Source organism: Schistocerca gregaria, chromosome 3 (assembly GCF_023897955.1).
Source record: "Schistocerca gregaria isolate iqSchGreg1 chromosome 3, iqSchGreg1.2, whole genome shotgun sequence".
Classification (NCBI taxonomy): Eukaryota; Metazoa; Arthropoda; class Insecta; order Orthoptera; family Acrididae; genus Schistocerca; species Schistocerca gregaria.
In genome coordinates, this window is record NC_064922.1 from 287273160 (window position 1) to 287296092 (window position 22933).

Here is a 22933-nt window from a genome sequence, read left to right on the forward strand (position 1 = left end):
TAGATCTGTGGTGACAGCCTTTCGAGTAAATATTACAAATTACTTGGACATAATTATAAGAAAATAATAAATATATTAATGAGGAACAGTATTATTACTTTTCTTTTAGGAAATGTTCCTGTATGTCAATCATCGTGAAATACCAATTCTAAAATTTTTTAAATTCTCTGTAGACTTTAGTTATTAGAAATATTTAGCTCGAAGGAGAATTTCAGTGCACCTCTATACGAGATGTGATAAAAAAGTGAAGACAATTTTTTAATTTTACTACCTTTATGCGTCAGATTTTTTTATCTTGCTGGTACATATAATCCTGATGGATGTTCGCATTTTCAGCTGTTTTGAGTATTCAGTTTGTTATTGACAGTTGGAAAGGTTATACTCGTTTTCGAGTTCACGGTGAATTTTTATTTTCGAAAAATATGGCCCAAAGAATTTGCATAAACTTTTGTTTAAGAAATAGATTAAACTACAGCACCGCATTCGAAATGTTGACTACGGTTTTTGGCGAATCTACTAAGACTAAGACAAGAGTTTACGAGCGATATAAACGTTTCAAAGAGGGTCGAGAAGACGTTGAAGACAACGGTGACACTGGACGTCCTAGCACATCACTTACTGATGACAAAGTGGAAGAAGTAAAGAAAATGGTCCTGGAAAGTTGCGTAATCAACGTCAGAGAGGTTGCTGATGATGCCGGCATATCCTTTGGCCCATGCCAAGCAACGTTATAGAATTTTTTGGGCATGAAACGTGTAGCAGCAATGTTTGTTCAGAAATTGTTGAATTTCGACCAAAAACGATGTTTCATGGACATCAATAAGAAATTGCTGAACGAAGTCGACATCGATTCAAAACTTCTAAAGAAGACTATAACAGGTGAGAAGACATGGCTATACGGATAAGACGTCGAAACCAAGGTCCAAACGTCCCAATGGAAACTCTGTGATGAGCAAAAAGGAAAAAAAATTCGACAAGTTTGACCACATGTGAAGGTTCTTCTTACTGTTTTCTTCGATTGTAACAGGAATATTACCTCGAAGCTATGTACCATTTATGTGAAGCAGTCTGAAGAAAACGACCAGAATTGTAGCAAAACGTAACGTTGAAATTGCATAAGGATGATGTTCCCACTCACCTCTCAATGCTTGTTCGTGAGTTTTTTTGGCAAAAAACAAAACCGTTTCATTGCCTCAGTCGCAGTATTCGCCGCACATAGCTCCCAGCGACTTCTTTCTGTTTCCGAGGCTGAAGAGGTCCATGGAAGGACGTCGTTTTGTCACCATTAATGACATAAAAACAGAATCTCTGAAGGAGCTGAACACCATAACGAAAAGTGAGTTTCAGAAGTGCTTTGAAGATTGCAAAAAACGCTGGCACAAGCGTATTATATCTGAGGAGGACTGCTTTGAAGGGACAAAATTGATGTTGCTGAATAACTAAAGATACTTAATGAAAAACAAAAATTCCCGTTACTTTGATCACTTCTGGTATGTTCCGTCATGTGGGAGGCTATGATGAAATCCATGAAAGGATGAAGTTCAGGCATACGTCTGTACTACAGGCTCGCTGCCGGCACATCGCTGCAGCTACATGTTTGATCACTTGCGTAGAACCCGTGTTCAGTACGGGTTGGGTGGCAGGCATTTCATCAGAGCTCGGTATTCTAGCGATTTGTGCCAGCGGGATCGACCGAGGACCACCGAACGTTTCTTATTAGATATTGAAATGCACACAATTAATGTTCTGCAGTAACAGGCCTATTAATTCATAGTTTGTTGTGAACCTGCTTTCGACTGTATAGCCCATCTTTAATTTAAGACTGAGTAGAGAGTCCACAAATGAGGGAGAGCTTCTAGCTGTACTATGACAATTATTTCCAAAGATATGTGGCACATAAATTGTACATCTATATGAAAAGAACTACACTGAAACTGCCCTTTCTACCTGAAAGACCGCTTTTTCAATTTTTAAGCGCTCAGCCTAAATCTAATGGAGAAATGAGAATGTACACTCCTGGAAATGGAAAAAAGAACACATTGACACCGGTGTGTCAGACCCACCATACTTGCTCCGGACACTGCGAGAGGGCTGTACAAGCAATGATCACACGCACGGCACAGCGGACACACCAGGAACCGCGGTGTTGGCCGTCGAATGGCGCTAGCTGCGCAGCATTTGTGCACCGCGCCGTCAGTGTCAGCCAGTTTGCCGTGGCATACGGAGCTCCATCGCAGTCTTTAACACTGGTAGCATGCCGCGACAGCTTGGACGTGAACCGTATGTGCAGTTGACGGACTTTGAGCGAGGGCGTATAGTGGGCATGCGGGAGGCCGGGTGGACGTACCGCCGAATTGCTCAACACGTGGGGCGTGAGGTCTCCACAGTACATCGATGTTGTCGCCAGTGGGCGGCGGAAGGTGCAAGTGCCCGTCGACCTGGGACCGGACCGCAGCGACGCACGGATGCACGCCAAGAACGTAGGATCCTACACAGTGCCGTAGGGGACCGCACCGCCACTTACCAGCAAATTAGGGACACTGTTGCTCCTGGGGTATCGGCGAGGACCATTCGCAAGCGTCTCCATGAAGCTGGGCTACGGTCTCGCACACCGTTAGGCCGTCTTCCGCTCACGCCCCAACATCGTGCAGCCCGCCTCCAGTGGCGTCGCGACAGGCGTGAATGGAGGGACGAATGGAGACGTGTCGTCTTCAGCGATGAGAGTCGCTTCTGCCTTGGTGCCAATGATGGTCGTATGCGTGTTTGGCGCCGTGCAGGTGAGCGCCACAATCAGGACTGCATACGACCGAGGCACACAGGGCCAACACCCGGCATCATGGTGTGGGGAGCGATCTCCTACACTGGCCGTACACCTCTGGTGATCGTCGAGGGGACACTGAATAGTGCACGGTACATCCAAACCGTCATCGAACCCATCGTTCTACCATTCCTAGACCGGTAAGGGAACTTGCTGTTCCAACAGGACAATGCACATCCGCATGTATCCCGTGCCACCCAACGTGCTCTAGAAGGTGTGAGTCAATTACCCTGGCCAGCAAGATCTCCGGATCTGTCCCCCATTGAGCATGTTTGGGACTGGATGAAGCGTCGTCTCACGCGGTCTGCACGTCCAGCACGAACGCTGGTCCAACTGAGGTGCCAGGTGGAAATGGCTTGGCAAGCCGTTCCACAGGACTACATCCAGCATCTCTACGATCGTCTCCATGGGAGAATAGCAGCCTGCATTGCTGCGAAAGGTGGATATACACTGTACTAGTGCCGACATTGTGCATGCTCTGTTGCCTGTGTCTATGTGCCTGTGGTTCTGTCAGTGTGATCATGTGGTGTATGTGACCCCAGGAATGTGTCAATAAAGTTTCCCCTTCCTGGGACAATGAATTCACGGTGTTCTTATTTCAATTTCCAGGAGTGTATTTTGTTTTGTCTTGTTATAAATTATAGTTGAAAAATTTGTTGTTGAGTCAGCGTGAGTTGTTCTCTGACAGTTGCAGGCGGCAACTTCGCCGCCAATCTACTTCAACCATAACGATTTTATAAACGTGCCTATGGCAAAATCTCCGTGTAGTCACAGCTGTGTAGACGGCTACTGTTTGAACCAAGCAGCTGTCAGCACTTTGCAGTTGAAAGCTGGCAACAGCGCTACGAGCCGTCAGGGATAATCATGGAAAGACGTAAACATTTTTCAATGAGATGTTTGATGTTTGCCCATAGGACTTTCCTATTGACACTGCGCAAGCCTACAGGGCAGTTTCCTCTTTACCGTGCGTACCCCTCGCTCATCTGGCAGTGCACTTCTCATGGCGTGACCATACCACCTCTAACTTACAGCGGAGGAGACTTTTTGAGGTGATGTTAATTTAAAAGTCGTTTGTCCAAATGAAGAATTTTGCATTCTGTAAGTAATTAATTATCCTGTTGTATTAAGCTGTACTAAGCTTCTAGAAATTGCATAACTGGATGGTCAAAACAGCCGGTTAAATAGGTCATTGCATGTTTACATATATACTCAAAGTACCTGGAAGCACCAGTCCTCTGTTAGGTTTGGGATTTCGTACTTACAGGGAAACCTACCCTGAGAATACACTCCGACTTTGATCTGCTTTGAGTACGTTGTAGTGTTGAGCAAAATAAGACAGACAGATTTTTTAATATCTCTCCGTATGGTCATTACAGAGGTGAAACACACTCAAAATTGAATTAAATATTTCTGACTGAATACCTTGAAACGGTAACGCATATGAAAAAAAAAATCAAATCAAAGTTCCATGGTTTTTAACGTACGTTTCAATATTGACAGATATATCAAAAAAATCATTTTTTCGATATTCCTTCTCCTCCACTATTTTGTTTTTCATTTAGACGTTTGAGTAATAGCAAAACGTATAGCAAAACTAATGCCAAAATCAATCGTAAGGGATGAGTGGTATTCCAAAGACGAATTTTTCAGAAATAAGCTAGAAATACCTATATCAAAGTGCATTCAGCATTTTTTTACCTGAACAATTTTGTGCCTCTCTCATTATTGTACAGATTTACATTAATGTTACAAGAGTATTGTACAAACAGTTTCAAATATAATATAATTAAATCTGAAGAGGTTGCTACTTGAAAATAACAAAGATACACCAAACGTAAAAAAAACCCACAAATGCAACACAAAATATTCTATAGTCCATAAAATTAAAAGAATATATATAAAACATATTTATCTGAGAAAGACTTGTTAAACGACTCATCATGACAATTAGCACTGAAGCGGACAGATAACTGGCGTGCATACAGAGGTATAGAGATATTTCTAGCTCACTTATGACAAATGTATCAATGGAATACAACTTCGCTATGTACGACTGAATTTGGAATGAACGATGCTATACGTTTTGCAAAGAAGGGAAAGCAGAAAGGTGGAAGGAGTATATAGAGGGTCTATACAAGGGCGATGTACTTGAGGACAATATTATGGAAATGGAAGAGGATGTAGATGTAAACGAAATGGGAGATACGATACTGCGTGTAGAGTTTGACATAGCACTGAAATACCTGAGTCGAAACAAGGCCCCCGGAGTAGACAACATTCCATTGGAACTACTGACGGCCTTGGGAGAGCCAGTCCTGACAAAACTCTACCATCTGGTGAGCAAGATGTATGAGACAGGCGAAATACCCTCAGACTTCAAGAAGAATATAATAATTGCAATCCCAAAGAAAGCAGGTGTTGACAGATGTGAAAATTACAGAACTATCAGTTTAATAAATCACAGCTGCAAACTACTAACGCGAATTCTTTACAGATGAATGGAAAAACTAGTAGAAGCCGACCTCGGGGAAGATCAGTTTGGATTCCGTAGAAATGTTGGAACACATGAGGAAATACTGACCTTACGGCTTATCTTAGAAGAAAGATTAAGGAAAGGCAAACCTATGTTTCTAGCATTTGTAGACTTAGAGAAAGCTTTTGACAATGTTGACTGGAATACTCGCTTTCAAATTCTGAAGGTGGCAGGGGTAAAATATAGGGAGCGAAAGGCTATTTACAATTTGTACAGAAACCAGATGGCAGTTATAAGAGTCGAGGGACATGAAAGGGAAGCAGTGGTTGGGAAGGGAGTGAGGCAGGGTTGTAGTCTATCCCCGATGTTATTCAATCTCTATATTGAGCAAGCAGTAAAGAAAACAAAAGAAAAATTTGGAGTAAGTATTAAAATCCATGGAGAAGAAATAAAGACTTTGAGGTTCGCCGATGACATCGTAATTCTGTCAGAGACAGCAAAGGACTTGGGAGAGCGGTTGAACGGAATGGATAGTGTCTTGAAAGGAGGATATAAGATGAACATCAACAAAAGTAAAACGAGGATAATGGAATGTAGTCGAATTAAGTCAGGTGATGCTGAGAGAATTAGATTAGGAAATGAGACACTTAAAGTAGTAAAGGAGTTTTGCTATTTGGGGAGCTAAATAACTGATGATGGTAGAAGTAGAGAGGATATAAAATGTAGACTGGCAATGGCAAGGAAAGCGTTTCTGAAGAAGAGAAATTTGTTAACATCGAGTATAGATTTAAGTGTCAGGAAGTCATTTCTGAAAGTATTTGTATGGAGTGTAGCCATGTATGGAAGTGAAACATGGACGATAAATAGTTTGGACAAGAAGAGAATAGAGACTTTCGAAATGGTGTGCTACAGAAGAATGCTGAAGATTAGATGGGTAGATCACATAACTAATGAGGAAGTAGTGAATAGGATTGGGGAGAAGAGAAGTTTGTGGCACAACTTGACCAGAAGAAGGGATCGGTTGGTAGGACATGTTCTGAGGCATCAAGGGATCACCAATTTAGTACTGGAGGGCAGCGTAGAGCGTAAAAATCGTAGAGGGAGACCAAGAGATGACTACACTAAGCAGATTCAGAAGGATGTGGGTTGCAGTGGGTTCTGGGAGATGAAGAAGCTTGCACAGGATAGCGTAGCATGGAGAGCTGCATCAAACCAGTCTCAGGACTGAAGACCACAACAACAACATACGTTTTGCTATTAGTCAAATGTCGAAACGAAAAGCAAAACAGGAGGGAGGGAGGGGATTTCAGAAAAATGGCTTTTTCGACAAGTCGGGGTAGCTGTTGTAGCGTACATTAAAAAGCATAGAATAGAAAATTTATTTGATTTTTTTTATGCCTGTTGCCGTTTCGAGGGTATTAATTCAAAAATTTTAAATACCGTTTTTTCATGGGGGTTGTTTCACCTCCATAACGGCCAGAAGGGCACGTACAAAAAGAGACATGTCTCTTATTTTGCTCTACAGTACAACGTATTCAAAGCTGATCGAAATCGAAGTATATCCCTTGGGTAGGTTTACTTGTGAGTAACAACACTGTATCGAGTAAAACTGCGGAACGTTAGTTGTCGTTTTTATACATGTAAGGGAAATAACAAAAGTAGGGTAGCGTGTTCAGGTAGCGAGGTACATTACCTCTCCCGTGTCTTCGCCGGAAGCTTCTATGGACAAGCGCCGGCCCTCATCAAAGGAGCCGCCAGACCAGCAGTGCCTTTCCGGGCACAGAGCCTTTTCCGATGACGACAGCCGCAGCGTCATCTCCCTGAAAAATTAAGAAAAAATGACAGTGAAAAGTGGCAAACAAGAAACTGCAAACAAATGCAGTACTATTGGAGACAGCTGATTAACCTCCAACGAAATTATCGCGAATAATGAAATTTCCTGGCAGATTAAAACTGTGTGCCGGACCGAGACTCGAACTCGGGACCTTTGCCTTTCGCGGGCAAGTGCTCTACCAACTGAGCTACCCAAGCACGACTCATGAACCGTCCTCATAGCTTTACTTCTGTCAGTACGTAACTTCCTATCTTCCAAACTTTACAGAAGCTCTCCTGCGAACCTTGCAGAACTAGCACTCCTGAAAGAAAGGATATTGCGGAGACATGGCTTAGCCACAACCTGGGGGATGTTTCCAGAATGGTAGAGCACTTTCTCGCGAAAGGCAAAGGTCCCGAGTTCGAGTCTTGGTCCGGCACACAGTTTTCATCTGCCAGGAAGCTTCATATCAAGGCACACTCCGCTGCAGAGTGAATATCTCATTCTGATCGCGAATAATGCTTGGTCCATCCATTCTACGAGGAAATATACTTAAAAAGTTCTACTTACCGCGAATGAATCCTTCCATCGACGGTTTACTCTCGCGGCTGCATCCAAAAGGGATTTCAGGGTTGTAATCGTTTGTTATGCCATTCAGATCTTGTCTTTCTTAATCTTCTTCTTTTTCTTCTTCACTTCCTGCTTTAGGCTGTTTATTCTCCGTAACGATTCTCATCTTTTCCGTTGTTTTACGAGTCTTCATTTTCCTTCCTGTTTGTGGTTCTTTAGTCGCACAGCTAATCTATCAGTACCCATTCTCTGCAGGCGTCCGTTCGACGTTCTCTTCTTTTCTATCGCGCTTCATAAGTTAATTTCCGGCGCCAAATTTGTGGTTTTGTCCATTCTTATACACACATTGAGACGTCGTAGAAGCCTCACCTTCGGCTGAGAACTGAGTGCAGCTCGTCCACCAGTGAAGCCACTAGCGTGCAACTGCCAGTGCACTGGTCACCTTCAGCGACATCGTCATCGACGATTTCACCCAACCCACCTTGGCAAGTGCACCCTGCAGTCCGGAGAGGCAGATATATCTGCCCTCTGGGCGTGACAGTACACGCCATTAAAAGGACCGAGCGAGGCACCCATACCGACATTGCTCAGGATTCGACTGTGGAAAAACAGGTCTCTGGAAAATGGGGCCACAGACATAGTGTTCCCTCGCAGCACAGCTCTCCCCTGTTCCAAGCACCCTTCACATTCGCTATGGGTTGGGGGCCTTTGAAGTCGCTCAAGACAGGGACAAATGCCAGTAAGACACAGCTTCCCCTGTGTAATGCATGCTTTACTTTCGCTTTGAACTATAGCTTTTTGAGAAGGGGAGGCTATGTATGACGTACCACTTCCCGAGGGGCAGCCTATTGTAGGGACCTGCTGTAACCCCGTATCACTATGCCTGTGAACCAGCCTTCATCACAGTATGTCCGCACGAGACAAGGCCTAGATCAAGGCAAGCAACAACCACAGCACTCTAAAGGACCAGAGACCAGCAACCGTCAAGACAAGTATCCCAACACTCATCTAACAGTTGTGGTTCGCCTGACGACCAGTGTACTGGATACCCGCCGAGATAGCTGCAAGCTTTAGCACGCTGGTTGTGGCATTCGTGGAAGGCGTGCTGGACCTGAATCAAATCCACCAGACTTAACGACAAGGGATGGCGTGCTGGCCAGCCTGGATGTGACTTTTAGGCGGTTTCCTACATCAGTCTCTCTGAGTACCTGACTGGTACCCACGTCCTGCCTCAGTTACATGTTTCGCAAACATTTCGGAAACGTTCTCACACTTTCACATGGATAACACTAGATGCAAGCAGATGGGGTATCTGGTATCGAGCGTCGCGGGTTTCGAATCTGCGCCAGACGGCATGGACCTCAATTACCACTAGAAGTGTTTGCAGCCGTCGCGCCGTAAGCCGTGGCTCCGCGCTCTTGGCTCGTGTATAATGTGAGCAGTGTGGAGCACGTGATCCCAGCGGCCAATAGCGACGTACCAAACCATGTATTGAAACGCCTGCCTTTCACTCAACGTGGCCGATGACACCGCTTTCCTCGCCCTCGCTCCTACCCTGCAACGGTCCCAACGCCTTCTCCAGAATCACCTTGAACTTTTGCCGCATGGTGTAACCAGTGGCTCCTGAAAATCAATCCTATCAAGACCCAGGCAATCATCGTAGGTCGTACCACTTGCTCCTTCCGGCTCCTGGATTTCTCCCTTACCGTCTGCGCCCGTCCTGTCCGCCTCACCCCCACCCTCGCCTACCTTGGCCTCACCATTGACCGTCACCTCACCTGGATCCCTCATCTCCGCTCCATCCAATCCAAAGCCCACAACTGCCTCCGACTCCTCAAACTCCTCTCTGGCCGGACATGGGGGTTGCACCCCTCTACCATCCTCCACACCTACAAATCCTTAATCTGTCACATCCTTTGTTATGCCAGTCGCGCCTGGATATCTGCCCTCCCTCCCCCAAATTCTATAAGTCCCTCCAGATCCACTCTGCCTCGCCTTCTGTATACGCCTCCCGTCCCCATGTGGATCCTTTCCCCTGTCTGCTCCTATTCCTCGAACATATCCGCATCCTCTACACCTCCCGCCGCCTTGGTCCTCCTCACCCCCTGGTTGCTCCTCTCCTCTCCCATCCCCGCCCCCTGCAACATCTTCACTGTTGTGTCCCCCCTACCCTCCATCTCTACACCCTTCATCTCCTTTTCCAAGGTGGCTTCCATCAACTCCCCCTCCTGGATGATGCCCCCTCTCCCTCCATTTATTCCTCCTATCAACTCTGATCCTCACCCCACCTCCTTTAGTCCATCCTTTTTCTTGGGCTCCCTCTCCCCCCCATTCCATCCTCTTTTTTCCCCACCTACCCTTTATCTGCCCCCCCCCCCCTTCTCTCATCTGAGTCCTTTTGCATTTCCCTCCTCCGCCTTTTGCCATTCCCTCTCGCGTCATCTCTGCCCCTACCCCCCTTATGGGTCCTCTCCCTCCTTTGGTTCCCCCCCCCCTTTTTGTTTTTCCTCTCCTTCCTCCTTGTTTTCCCCCTCATCTGTGCAGGTCTACCCTCGCCCCCCCCCCCTCCCCCTGTGCCTTAGGCTATGGTGCTTCCTCTTTGTGCCGACATTTTAGTGCAGTGTTTACAGTGAGTGTTCAGTGTTGTGTTTCTTCTCCGAAGAGTTGCGAATGGCCATCATACTGTCGCTGGGTGTGATTTTTTATCTCTTGCGAACAGAAACCAGACTGTCGCCATGTTTTTTAATTGTCTGTCTACTGTGTTAGCTGTCTGCATCCTGTGTATTTTTATTCGCTTTTGCCATCCCTTTGCTTTATGTTTTAACTTTCCCCAATTTTCCGCCGGTTTACAATTTAAGTCACCGTTTTATCGCCTGCTTTTATTGTTTCTGAACTTCTCCTTACATTTTAAAAAGTCTGTAGACTGCAGGCTGCGTAATAAGCTGCTGCCAGCCCGACCCCTTGGGGGGGGGAATCGAAATACAATAAAGGAAAAAAACCTCAACGAGGCAGTCTGATATTCGCGTGAGTATCTCGACATCTCGCTTGCAGACATCATGTTTACTTTGCTTTTTTCCGTGTCCGAGTGGACGTTGTCGACTTCGTGAGGTTTTCGCTTGTGATCCCGTTCCTTCTTGCGTGTTGCTCTTCTTGGTGTCTTGTTCGGTTGTCTGTCGTTGTGTGTGTCCATCCTTTCCCGTTCGTCCGTGTTGTTTGTTCGCAGGCCTCTCCCATTCGGTCCCACTGCGCGTTCGTTCACGGCAACCCCGCGACCATTCTGGTCACGGCTACAACAGGATACACAATTTCCGTCCTTAGGAGGGGGTAGAGGGTGGGGATGCCGGTGATGGATTGGCGACAGAAGAGAATCGGCACCCTCTTCTTCTGACATTGACAAATCCAGATTAGCATGCCGTGAAAGTAGGGAATAAAGCCCCCAACGAAGAAGGATCTGCAGATGGAGCATCTCTTGAGCTTCGTTACGTAATAGACGCAGTGCCACCACTAGGGAGCAGGCGTGTCAGAACATGGCGTATAACGGAGACATTTATGCATTTTATGTCCCTGAATTAGTTAAAGGTGAGTCAACTGTGACGTTCCAGCGACTATTTCGTATCAAATTTCAGGTAAAATGTCCAACATACAAAACAGTGCTGGCTGGTATAAGACATCGCGTAAGACTGGCTGGTTATGTGCTGAAGAGAAAACAATGTGGCAGGGGCCGTCAGCAGTGAAAGTGGAGTGTGTTCAGTAACACGGAGAAATCGACGACCCGAGTGAGCAGAAAACTACAGAAGCCACTGCCAGCCATCTGACGTGTTCTACGCAAATGGCCGTGCGTAAAATATACCAGCTGCAGCTGTTACATATGCTAATTACTAGCGGCATTGACCTTTGCAATGATGTTAAGCAGCTACTGGAGGATGACTGTTTTCGCAGTGGCCACACTATCACCTTACTTAAATACATACGATTTATTCCTACGGGATTATGTCGAAGATCGTAAGTTCCTGCCTCTGTTGCCAGTTAATTTAGACGACTGGTAAGAAAGGATAATTAAAGTGCTCACTAATATCGACGGTGACGTATTGAGGCGTATAGGTCAAGAATTTATCATCGAGACGTTTGGTGGGTCACAAATGATGCCCATATTGAACACCTGTAATTTGAGCTAAAAAACTGGTGAGATGCCCTATCCATTGATATGAATCTCTTTTCTCTATTTCTTGTAGTTTTAACAAGGTAGACTTCTGAAACCCAGAGGTACTTACGAATAACCCTATATTTGTTCCTTATTTTACTAATTCATGCGAGACAGTTTCATTGTAATATTGTCGTCTTGTTCAGCGATTGGTGCACGAAAAAACCGTGCTGCAATTACAACTGCAATACCAGGAAGGATAGCAAATAACTAAATTTTAGTTATTCTGCACATATACTACAGTCAATAGAATAAATAATTAAATGTGTAGGTGATTTTGCGGACTGTACAGGATGCGAAATCCAGTTCAGCCACAAAGGACTGCCACCACAGGCAGCACCAACAGAACAAAACTCACATGGCATCGTGGCGAACTGAGCTTGCGTGACGGATATGGATATATCATTCCATGATGCTTCAACTCTATTCTAGAGTTCTCACCAATCCTAGTGCCTGGTGACTGGTGGTGTGCCAATCTCTCGGTAACTCATCACCAAATGTTTTCAGAGGATCAGAGCTCTAGAGAATGTGGTGGCCAGTGCAACAGATGAATACCGTATTTACTGAGTTGGATCAAGACAGCACAAATACAGTATAATATTACAGAGACTTTGAACATATAGTACAGCCACTGGCCATAAACATGTCAGAAACGTAATAGCTGCACTGCAAATTAATACACTCTTGCTCATACATTAAGGATAATGCTGATGCATGGTGAAATAACGCTGTTGTGGGCAGTTTGCGGGTGTGTTGGTGCATATCAGAGTACGGTGCAGCAAGTAAGTGTGCAGACGTGCTAATGGCTACTGTGTGTTGAAAACGGCTCAAAGAACACATATTGATGACGTTATGAGCGGTTGAATACTAGGGCGACTGGGGGCTGGTCAAACACAGCAGGTCGTAGCACGGGCCCTCCGTGTGCCACAAAGTGTGATCTCAAGATTACGGTAATGATTCCAACAGACAGGATACGTGTCCAGGCGCTACAGTACGGGACGTCCACAGTGTACAATACCACAAGAAGACCGATATTTTACCATCAGTGCTCGCAGGTGGCCATGGAGTACTGCAGGTAGCTTTGCTCAGGACCTTACCGCACCTACTAGAACAGTTGTCTACAGATAACTGAACAGACATGGTTCATTCGCCCGGAGACCTGGAAGATGCATTCCACTGACCCCTGGTCACAGGAGAGCCCGTAAAGTCTGATGTCAAGAACACAGTACATGGTCATTTTAACAGTGGTCCCTGGTTATGTTCACGGACGAGTCCACATATAGTCTGAACAGTGATTCTCGCCCGGTTTTCATCTGGCGTGAACCAGGAACCAGATACCAACCCATCAATGTCCTTGAAAGGAACTGTATGGAGGTCGTGGTTTGATGGTGTGTGGTGGGATTATGATTGCTGCACGTACACTCCTGTATGTCTTTGACAGAGTAACTGTAACAGGTCAAGTGTATCGATACGTCATTTTGCACCAGTATGTCCGCCTTTTTAGGTGTGCAGTGGGTCCTACCTTCCACCTGATGGATGATAACGTACGGCCCCACTGAGGTGCCATTGTGGAGGGGTACCTTGAAACAGAAAATATCAGGTGAATGGAGTGGGTTGCCTGTTCTCCAGAGCACGTCTAGGATGCTCTCGGCCGACGTATCGCTGCACGTCTTCAAACCTCTAGGATACTTCAGGAGCTCCAACAGGCACTGGTGCAAGAATGGGAGGCTATACCCCAGCAGCTGCTCGACCACTTGATCCAGAGTATGCCAACCCGTTGTGCGGCCTTTGTACGTGTGCATGGTGATCATATCCCATATTGATGTCGGGGTACAGGCAGGAAACTGTGGCGTTTTGTAACACATGTGTTTCGGGACGGTTTTCTCAACTTATCACCAATACCGTTGACTTACAGTTCTGTGTCGTATGTTTTCCCTATGTACCTATGCTACTAGCGCCAGTTTTGTGTAGTGCCACGTTGTGTGGCATCACATTCTGCAATTATCCTTAATTTATGGGCATGAATGTAGCTACGTGAACCAGATGTGATCGTATGGTGTACCCAACGAATGCAAGGTGGCACCGTTCGTTCTCTGCACAAGGATGTATCCATCGTGACGCTGTACACAGGACTACAACTCATTTGAAGATACGACGTGTTGCCACACCTGTGTAGAGTATTGTTGATTGGAGCATCACTGTCGGCGCACCCCTCTGTGCTGGCTCGTCAAAGAAGTCACAACAGTGCTGTGCTAGTTTCCCATAGTACTTACTACATCGTCACACAGATACTTGGCTTCCTGCAAACAAGCCCGTTTCCAGATTCAGCATATATGGCAGGCAATCTGCGATCCTGTTGAGCAGAACGAACAATATGTCTGTCCTCTTGGGCCCTAATTGCATCGAGTTGTTGTGATCCTACATAACGATAAATAAGGACCTCTTGAACTCATAAATTCTATATCTGCATGGCAGTCACAGGATCACAACCTACACGAATAGCAATACAGCATAACGATTAACTGGAACAACTGTAGGAAGTTCCAGTTGTCGTGACCATGCTGGGCATTGCACATGAAAACGGTTGCTGATGGCACGTTACGCTTGGGGCCTGAAGATGAGACTATTTGGTGTCGAAACTGGTAGTATGTATTAAAAATAATAAACGACGCTGGATTCAAATACAGCCGCTGGTTTTGTTGCCATTATCCAAGTACTTTACGTCCGGCTGTAGTTCCACTTCCCTTGATGGAGTACCACAGATTGTGTAATGTATGGTGTAAGGGGGGCGGCGACTTACCTGGCGGAGTCGAGGCTCTCTGAGGAGGAGGAGGTGGAGGCGGGCAGCTGTGAGACGCGCGTGCGTGCGCGCTTGGGGCTCTGCTTGCGTCGCTCCCTCAGCGGCACGTCCAGTAGTTCTGGCAGCGGACTCTTGGCACGCGGCGGCAGCGACGGCAGCGGCTGCGCCAGCGGCAGCGCGGGCGACGTCGAGCAGCCCGGCTGGGCGCCGCTGCGGTGCCGGTGGCGGCGGCCGCCGGATCTGTCGGGACAACATCTGCTGCACCCCACGTCACACGTCACACGAGGATCGGCATGTTTCTTTGCTCCTGCTCTCGTCTCGAAGCCACCAACCAGAGAGGTGATTCGATGAAGTTGTCAACGCTACTGTAATCTCATGCAACAAAATATTAGTCTTATGGAGCGCCGTAGATGCTCTATAACTTGTACGCAACTGTTGAATACAGTATCTGATCAAAAGTATCCAGTGTGCTGATGTAATCTGGCGCCAGCACACTGTGTGGGGAAAAGGTTGCGAGAAGAGAGATAGAGGCCAACAACAGACTCGCAGAGAAACGTGCCGCCAATGCCCTCTCAGCCGCCAGTATTTAGATCGCCATCGTGGGCCAGAAGGCCAGTCTGTCGCACCGAGTGAGTTCCAGTCTGTTATCCAGCGAGTCACTGAGTTGTCGCAGTTACAGCCTCTAGCTCAGAATCAGGCAGCACATAGCGACCTGAATAGTGTACATCGCGGTCTTGTACCTCACCAGCACTAAGGATAACTGGACTATTATTGAGAGGTTGTTCCACACAAAAATGGCTCTGAGCACTATGGGACTTAACATCAGTCTCCTAGAACTCAGAACTACTTAAACCTAACTAACCTAAGGACATCACACACATCCATGCCCGAGGGAGGATTCGACCTGCGACCGTGGCAGTCCCGCAGTTCTGGACTGCAGCGCCTAGAACTGCATGGCCACCGTGGCTGGCTGTTCAACACAACAACTAGCTTAAGTTAAGAAGATTCTTATTCTTAGGAATAAAGAACCCAGTTCATACGTTCATACATGTTGTGTTATAGAAAGACGATAGTGGCCTCCAATCAACGTCGTCTCCTTGCTTCCCTTGGTACAAGCCCACAAGAGACAAAGAGACGACCTAAGGTCCAGACACCCGTATGCAATGTGGAACCGCCTCCTGGACCTCACGAGGGGTAGGCCTGCAAGTATAAATGGAGACGAGGAGTACTGCACTGTCACTAGAGAAATATCAGCAGGAGAAAGGATCTGTCAGGAGAACTCAGTAACTTCGAATGGTGACTAGTCATTTAATGTCACTTGAGTAAAAAATCCGTCAGACACACTTATACCCTTCTTAAGCTGCCCAAGTCGGCAGTTGTGAGTGTGAAGAGGAAACGCGAAGGGCTAACCACCGCTAAACACAGGCCATCCGGACCTCATGGATGGACAGGGCAGTAGAGCATTGCGGAAGGTTCTTGGAAAAAATCGCGTGATATCAGTGGAAGAAAAGAGCTACTTGTAGTCCAGCTAGGACAACGATTATGTGCAAGGAGTTAAAAAGAAGGGGGTACAAGAAGGGGTTACAATGGTCGAGCAGCACCTCATAAGCCACACTTTTCTGTAGTCGTTCCTAAGCAATACTTGAGGTGGTACAGAGAGCGAAGCCATTGGACAGTGGGTGACTGGCACGATTGGTTTGAAGTGGTGACTCGCGTTGTATCCTGTGGCAGCCTGAAGCAGCAGTCTGGGCTCAACAAAGGCTTGGAGAACGTTATAAACCACCATGTGTAGGGCAAACAGTGGTGTCGTCCTCTTACTGCACCTCGGAATACATTAAGGACAGATGGGTATAGACACATTTAATAGCATTGTGTACTGTGTACAATGGAGGAAAACTTCGGAGACGATGATTGTATCAGAACGACAATGTTCCCTGTCACAAAGCAGCTTCCGTGAGGTGATGGTCTGAAACTGGTTTCGGCTGTTGAGGAAGAATGGCCTATCCTTTCTCCACAGACATTCAGACATCTCATTGAAGGACTCCCGAGCAGAGTTCAAATAGTCGTAAAGGTGGACACGCCCCACATTAATGTCCACTAATAGGTATCTGGATACTTTTCATCAGATTATGTGGGAGCCAGTCGCTTGTAAAGAATTAACACAGAAAGATGACGTGAACGAGCTGTCGTGCTGGGAGGTACCTGTGGACCACAGCGTGAATGGAGTTGCCCAATTATTGGTTTTCAATGGGGATTGTCCATTTTGTCTAGAAAAGAATGGTGTGCGACTTGTGGCCGTGTAACACGGAGTGACAACAATGGTCGTAAACGGATTCTATGTTACAAGAAGCAGAGATGTGTGCAACAAACGGTTGCAAACCCCAAAGTAATTGGTGATTCAATGAATGAAGGTCATGCCAACTAGTTTCTGGGTGAGCTTCGCGAAGGAAACTGCATGGAATGGACTTCTGAAGTCGGGTAATCGCTAAAGGCCCATAAACTTGCATGTTTTCAGTGGGACAAATAACACAGAAACTGGACTGTAACTAACTGGAAGCGTGTAGTGTGGTTCGATGGGACACTGTTTTGTTTCTCTTCAAATAATGCAAGGCTATGAGTGCACAAACAGCTCAGTGAAGGTCGTAACTCGCAGGGTGTAGAAAATGTAGTGTAGGGTGGAGATAATCTTGTCATGTTTTGGGGTAGTTTTTCGTACCGTTTTCTGCTTTATTAGTTTGCTGTCAACGTGAACCAGGATGTTTATTTCAGCATTCTTCTTGACCTACTGTTGATTTTTCTTCTATATCTTCATGGAGAGAGTGCTAAAAAACATCCCTGTCTTCTAAGATGAGGAAAGCTATATTCACAGAATGGCAGCTTGTCGTAACACGAGAGGATCGTTAAATCACTTGTTCTTAATCCTATAGAAATCGTCTGGGACTATTCAGAACAGCGGGTGAAATGGAGGAGCCAACATGCCCACTATTCGGTAGTTTTGCGAGAACTAATGATAATGAGTGGCTTCAGCTGAAAATGGCATATCTGAGGAATCTTGTGGACTGTGTCCCTTGCCAAGTTGAGGTTATTAGCAATGTAGAGGTAATGTTAAACAATATTAGCGTGAAAATAACTCGTACAGTGATTAATTCTTTGTCCCATGTGCTTTTCTTGTGTAAGTGTCTGTATATCCGCAATGCTGCTACATTGTGAATACATTTCAACCTGCCTACTGCATACAAATCTACGTGCCTTTCTATTACATTGTATTGCATTAATACTTATTCCATAGTTCATGAATACGACATTTCGTAATGATGTGGAATATGTCAGTTTAACGTAAGTTTTCTTTACACGATGTAATTTTTTTCTTTTTTTTACAGTTACTGCTTCATGTGTAGAAATTTATTTACCGAGAAGGTTTTGTCATTCAGAAATTCTTTTAATTTATTTTTAAATGCTGATTGGCTACCTGTCAGACTGTTAATGCTATTTGGTAAATGACCAAAGATTTTTGTGGCAGCTAATTCACCCCTTTCTGTGCCAAAGTCAGGCTTAGCCCAGAATAGTGAAGATCGTCCTTTCTTCTAGTGCTGTAGCTATGCACTTTGCTGTTATTTTTGAATTGCGATGGGTTATTAGTAACAAATTTCGTAAGTGAATATATGTATTGCGTCGTACTTGAATATAGCGAGTTCCTTAAATAGATGTCTGCAAGACGATCTTGGGTGGGCTACAGCTATTATTCTGATTACTCGCTTTTATGCAATGAATACTTTTTCTCTTAATGACGAATTACCCCAAAATATGATGCCACATGAAGGCAGTGAATGAAAATAGGCATAGTAGGCTAATTTACTGATAAGTTTACCACCAAAATTTGCAATAATCCTAATAGCACATGTAGCTGAACCTAAACGTTTCAATAGATCATCAAAGTGTTTCTTCCCACCCAGAAATTTTGAATATTCTGCCATAGTAACAGACTTCTGTTCAAAATCTACATTTATCAATGGTGTTATGCCGTTTACTATACAGAAACGTTTACACTGTATTTTCACAAAATTTAAGAGAGTCCATTTGCAGAGAACCACTTAAGAATTTTCTGAAAGACATGATTTACAATTTCGTGAGCCAAATCTTGTTTATTGTGTGTGATTACTGTACTTGTATCATCAGCTAAAAGAACTAGCTTTGCATCTCCGTGAATATACAGTGTGGTTCATTGATAGTGACTGGGCCAAATATCTCACGAAATAAGCATCAAACGAAAGAACTACAAAGAACGAAACTCGTCTAGCTTGAAGGGGGAGACCAGATGACGCTATGGTTGGCCCGCTAGATGGCACTGCCATTGGTCAAACAGATATCAACGGCGTTTTTTTAAAAATAGGAACCCCCATTTTTTATTACATATTCGTATAGTACTTAAAGAAATATGTATGTTTTAGTTGGACCACTATCTTCGCTTTGTGATAGATGGCTCTGTAATAGTCACAAACGTAAAATATGTGGCGTCACGTAACATTCCGCCAGTGCCGATGGTATTTGCTCCGTGATACATTACCCGTGTTAAAATGGACCATGTACCAAATGAGGAAAAGATTGATAGCGTGTTGATGTATGGCTATTGTGATCAAAATGCCCAACGGGCGTGTGCTATGTATGCTGCTCGGTATCCTGGACGACATCATCCAAGTGTCCGGACCGTTCGCCGGGTAGTTGCGTTATTTAAGGAAACAGCAAGTGTTCAACCAGATGTGAAACATCAACCACGACTTGCGACAAATGATGATGCCGAAGTTGGTGTTTTAGCTGCTGTCACGACTAATCCGGACATCAGTAGCAGACAAATTGCACGCGAAACGGGAATCTCAAAAACGTCGGTGTTGAGAATGCTACATCAACATCGATTGCACCCGTACCATATTCCTATGCACCAGGAATTGCATAGCGACGACTTTGAACGTCGTGTACAGTTCTGCCACTGGGCACAAGAGAAATTACGGGAGGAAATTACGATGACAGATTTTTTGCAGGCGTTTTATTTAGCGACGAAACGTCATTTACCAACAGTGGTAACGTAAACCGGCATAATATGCACTATTGGGCAACGGGGAACCACGATGGCTGCGACAAGTGGAACATAAGCGACCTTTGCTGGTTAATGCATGGTGCGGCATTATGGGAGGAAGGCTAATTGGCCCCAGTTTTATCTATGACAATCTAAATTGTGCAATGTATGCTGATTTCCTATTTAATGTTCTACCGATGTTGCTACATGATGTTTCACTGCATGACAGAATGGCGATGTTCTTCCAACATGATAGATGTCCGGAACATAGCTCGCGTGCAGTTGAAGCGGTATTGAATAGCATATTTCATGACAGGTGGATTGGTCGTCGAAGTACCCTACCATGGCCCGCACGTTCACCGGATCTGACGTTCCCGGATTTCTTTCTGTGGAGGAAGTTGAAGGATAAATGCTATCGTGTTCCACCGACAACACCTGACAACATGGTCAATGCATGTGCGAACATTACGGAAGGCGAACTACTCGCTGTTGAGAGGAATGTCGTATTGCTAAATGCATTGAGGTTGATGGAAATTATTTTGAGCATTTATTGCATTAATGAAGTATTAATTTACAGGTAATGCACTCTGAAATGATAAGTTCACAAAGGTACATGTATCACATTGGAACAACCGAAATAAAATGTTCAAACGTACCTATGTTCTGAATTTTAATTTAAAAAACTTACCTGTTACCAACTGTTCGTCTAAAATTGTGAGCCATATGTTTGTGACTATTATAGCGCCATCTGTCACAAAGCGAAAAAAGTGGTCCAACTAAAACATTCATATTTATTTACGTACTACACGAATATGTAATAAAAATGGGGTTCCTATTTAAAAAAAACGCAGTTGATACCCGTTTGACCTACGGCAGCGCTATCTAGCGGGCCAACCATAGCGCCATCCGGTTTCCCTCTTCAAGCTAGACGAGTTTCGTTCGTTGTAGTTTTTTCGTTTTACGCTTATTTCGGAAGATATTTGGCCCGATCACAATCAATGGCCACCCTGTAGAGTGGCAAGTCATTAATGTACCGGGTGATCAAAAAGTCAGTATAAATTTGAAAACTGAATAAATCACGGTATAATGTAGATAGAGGTATACAAATTGACACACATGCTTGGAATGACATATGGATTTATGAGAACCAAAAAAATACATAAGTTAAAAAAATGTCTGATAGATGGCGCTTCATCTGATCAGAATAGCAATAATTAGCACAACAAAGTAAGACAAAGCAAAGATGATGTTCTTTACAGGAAATGCTCAATATGTCCACCATCATTCCTCAACAATAGCTGTAGTCGAGGAATAATGTTGTGAAGAGCACTGTAAAGCATGTCCAGAGTTATGGTGAGGCAAAGCATGTCCAGAGTTATGGTGAGGCATTGGCGTCGGATGTTGTCTTTCAGCATCCCTAGAGATGTCGGTCGATCACGATACACTTGCGACTTCAGGTAACCCTAAAGCCAATAATCGCACGCACTGAGGTCTGGGGACCTGGAACGCTAAGCATGACGAAAGTGGCGGATGAGCACACGATCATCACCAAACGACGTGTGCAAGAGATCTTTCACGCCTCTAGCAATATGGGGTGGTGCGCCATCCTGCATAAACATCGTATGTTCCAGCAGGTTTCTATCATCCAGACTGGGGGTTATGCGATTCTGTAACATATCGGTGTACCTCTCACCCATCGCAGTAGCCGTTTTGCTGCTCAGTGCCATCCGTCGGACATTTTGTGAACTTTGTTTTTTTTTGTTTGGTTCTAATAAAACCCCATGTTATTCCAAGCATATGTGTCAATTATTATGCCTCTATCTACATTATTCTGTGGTTTATTAAGTTTTCAAATTTATACTGACTTTTTGATTACCCGGTATATTAAGAACAATATGGGACCCAAAAGTGAACCCTGTGGGACACCGTACTTGAAGACTTCCCAGTTAGAAGAATCTGCTGATTTTTGCAGACTAGCCGTACTGTTAATCTCAACCTCCTGATTCTTCCGGTTAAATATGAATTAAACCATTTGTGCACTGTCCCAGATTACAGTTTTACCCCCCACCACTTCTCTCCACTATCAAACTGACTGCTTTATGGTTCCGTGTGGCTGTGTACTGACCTCCTGGGCCGCAGCTCTGTGGCGTGAGCGCCGGCCGTGGCGCACTCGTAGAGGCCGTCCGAATCGCCGCGCGTCAGCCTAGCGATTCCGGAGCCCACGAGGCCGAGAGCGAGGCTGTTGGCGGCCTTCTCACTGAGCGGGCTGTCGCTGCGCGAGCTGACGGGCGACGGCGACTGCTCCTGGCCGTGCACCACGATGCTGGGCAGCTGCAGCGACGACCGGCTCGCGCTCAGCCCCAGCAGCGTCTTCCCCGACTCCACCAGCTCCTTCCCGATGAACACCTGCCGGCACCACCAGACTCAGTGTCGATGGTCTTATACATAGGGTCGACAAAAATGTGGAAACACCAAAAACGAAACACATTAGCATACCCTGCTGGTCTGAGTGGCCGTGGGGTTCTAGGCGCTACAGTCTGGAACTGCGAGACCGCCACGGTCGCAGGTTTGAACCCTGCCTCGGGCATGGCTGTGTGTGGTGTCCTTAGGTTAGTTAGGTTTAAGTAGTTCTAAGTTCTAGGGGCCTGATGACCTCAGAAGTTGAGTCCCATAGTGCTCAGAGCCATTTGAACCATTTTGAACCATACCCAATTGTGTATAGGAAGACCTCTGAATTCAAAACAGCTTCCAGTCGTCAGGTCTTGTACGGTTTCCAGGAGAATCATAGACCACTGTTGCTGCCAAATAACGGCAAGTTCAAGTAACGATGATGAAGATGGGTAGCCGATCACGCATCCTTCTCTCCAAAGTGGACTGCAGAGTCTGAGATCCGGTGACTATGGTGGCTAGGGGAAATGCGACAATTCATCCTTGTGCTAGCAAAATTAGTTCTGGATGATGCGAGTGTGTGAACAGGGGCCCTGTCACTTTGGAACATAGAATCACCAATGGGCAACAAGCATTGTGTCACAAGATGGATCTGATCAACCAAAACGGTTCAAAATGGTTGAAATGGCTCTGAGCACTATGGGACTCAACTTCTGAGGTCATCAGTCCCCTAGAACTTAGAACTACTTAAACCTAACTAACCTAATGACGTCACACACATCCACGCCCGAGGCAGGAT

The 22933-nt window shown here is 45.4% G+C and overlaps 1 protein-coding gene across 1 annotated transcript in view; it reads right to left on the reverse strand.

Annotated features, from left to right (window-relative positions):
• Nucleotides 1-22933, reverse strand: part of LOC126355345 (uncharacterized) — a 708215-nt gene that overhangs the window by 24101 nt on the left and 661181 nt on the right. Inside the window, exons 28-30 of the mRNA XM_050005639.1 lie at nt 21872-22152; nt 14676-14915; nt 6985-7111 (exon numbers count right to left, since the gene is read on the reverse strand). Coding sequence (XP_049861596.1) covers nt 6985-7111; nt 14676-14915; nt 21872-22152 — 648 coding nt within the window. The remainder of the gene's footprint in view (nt 1-6984; nt 7112-14675; nt 14916-21871; nt 22153-22933) is intronic.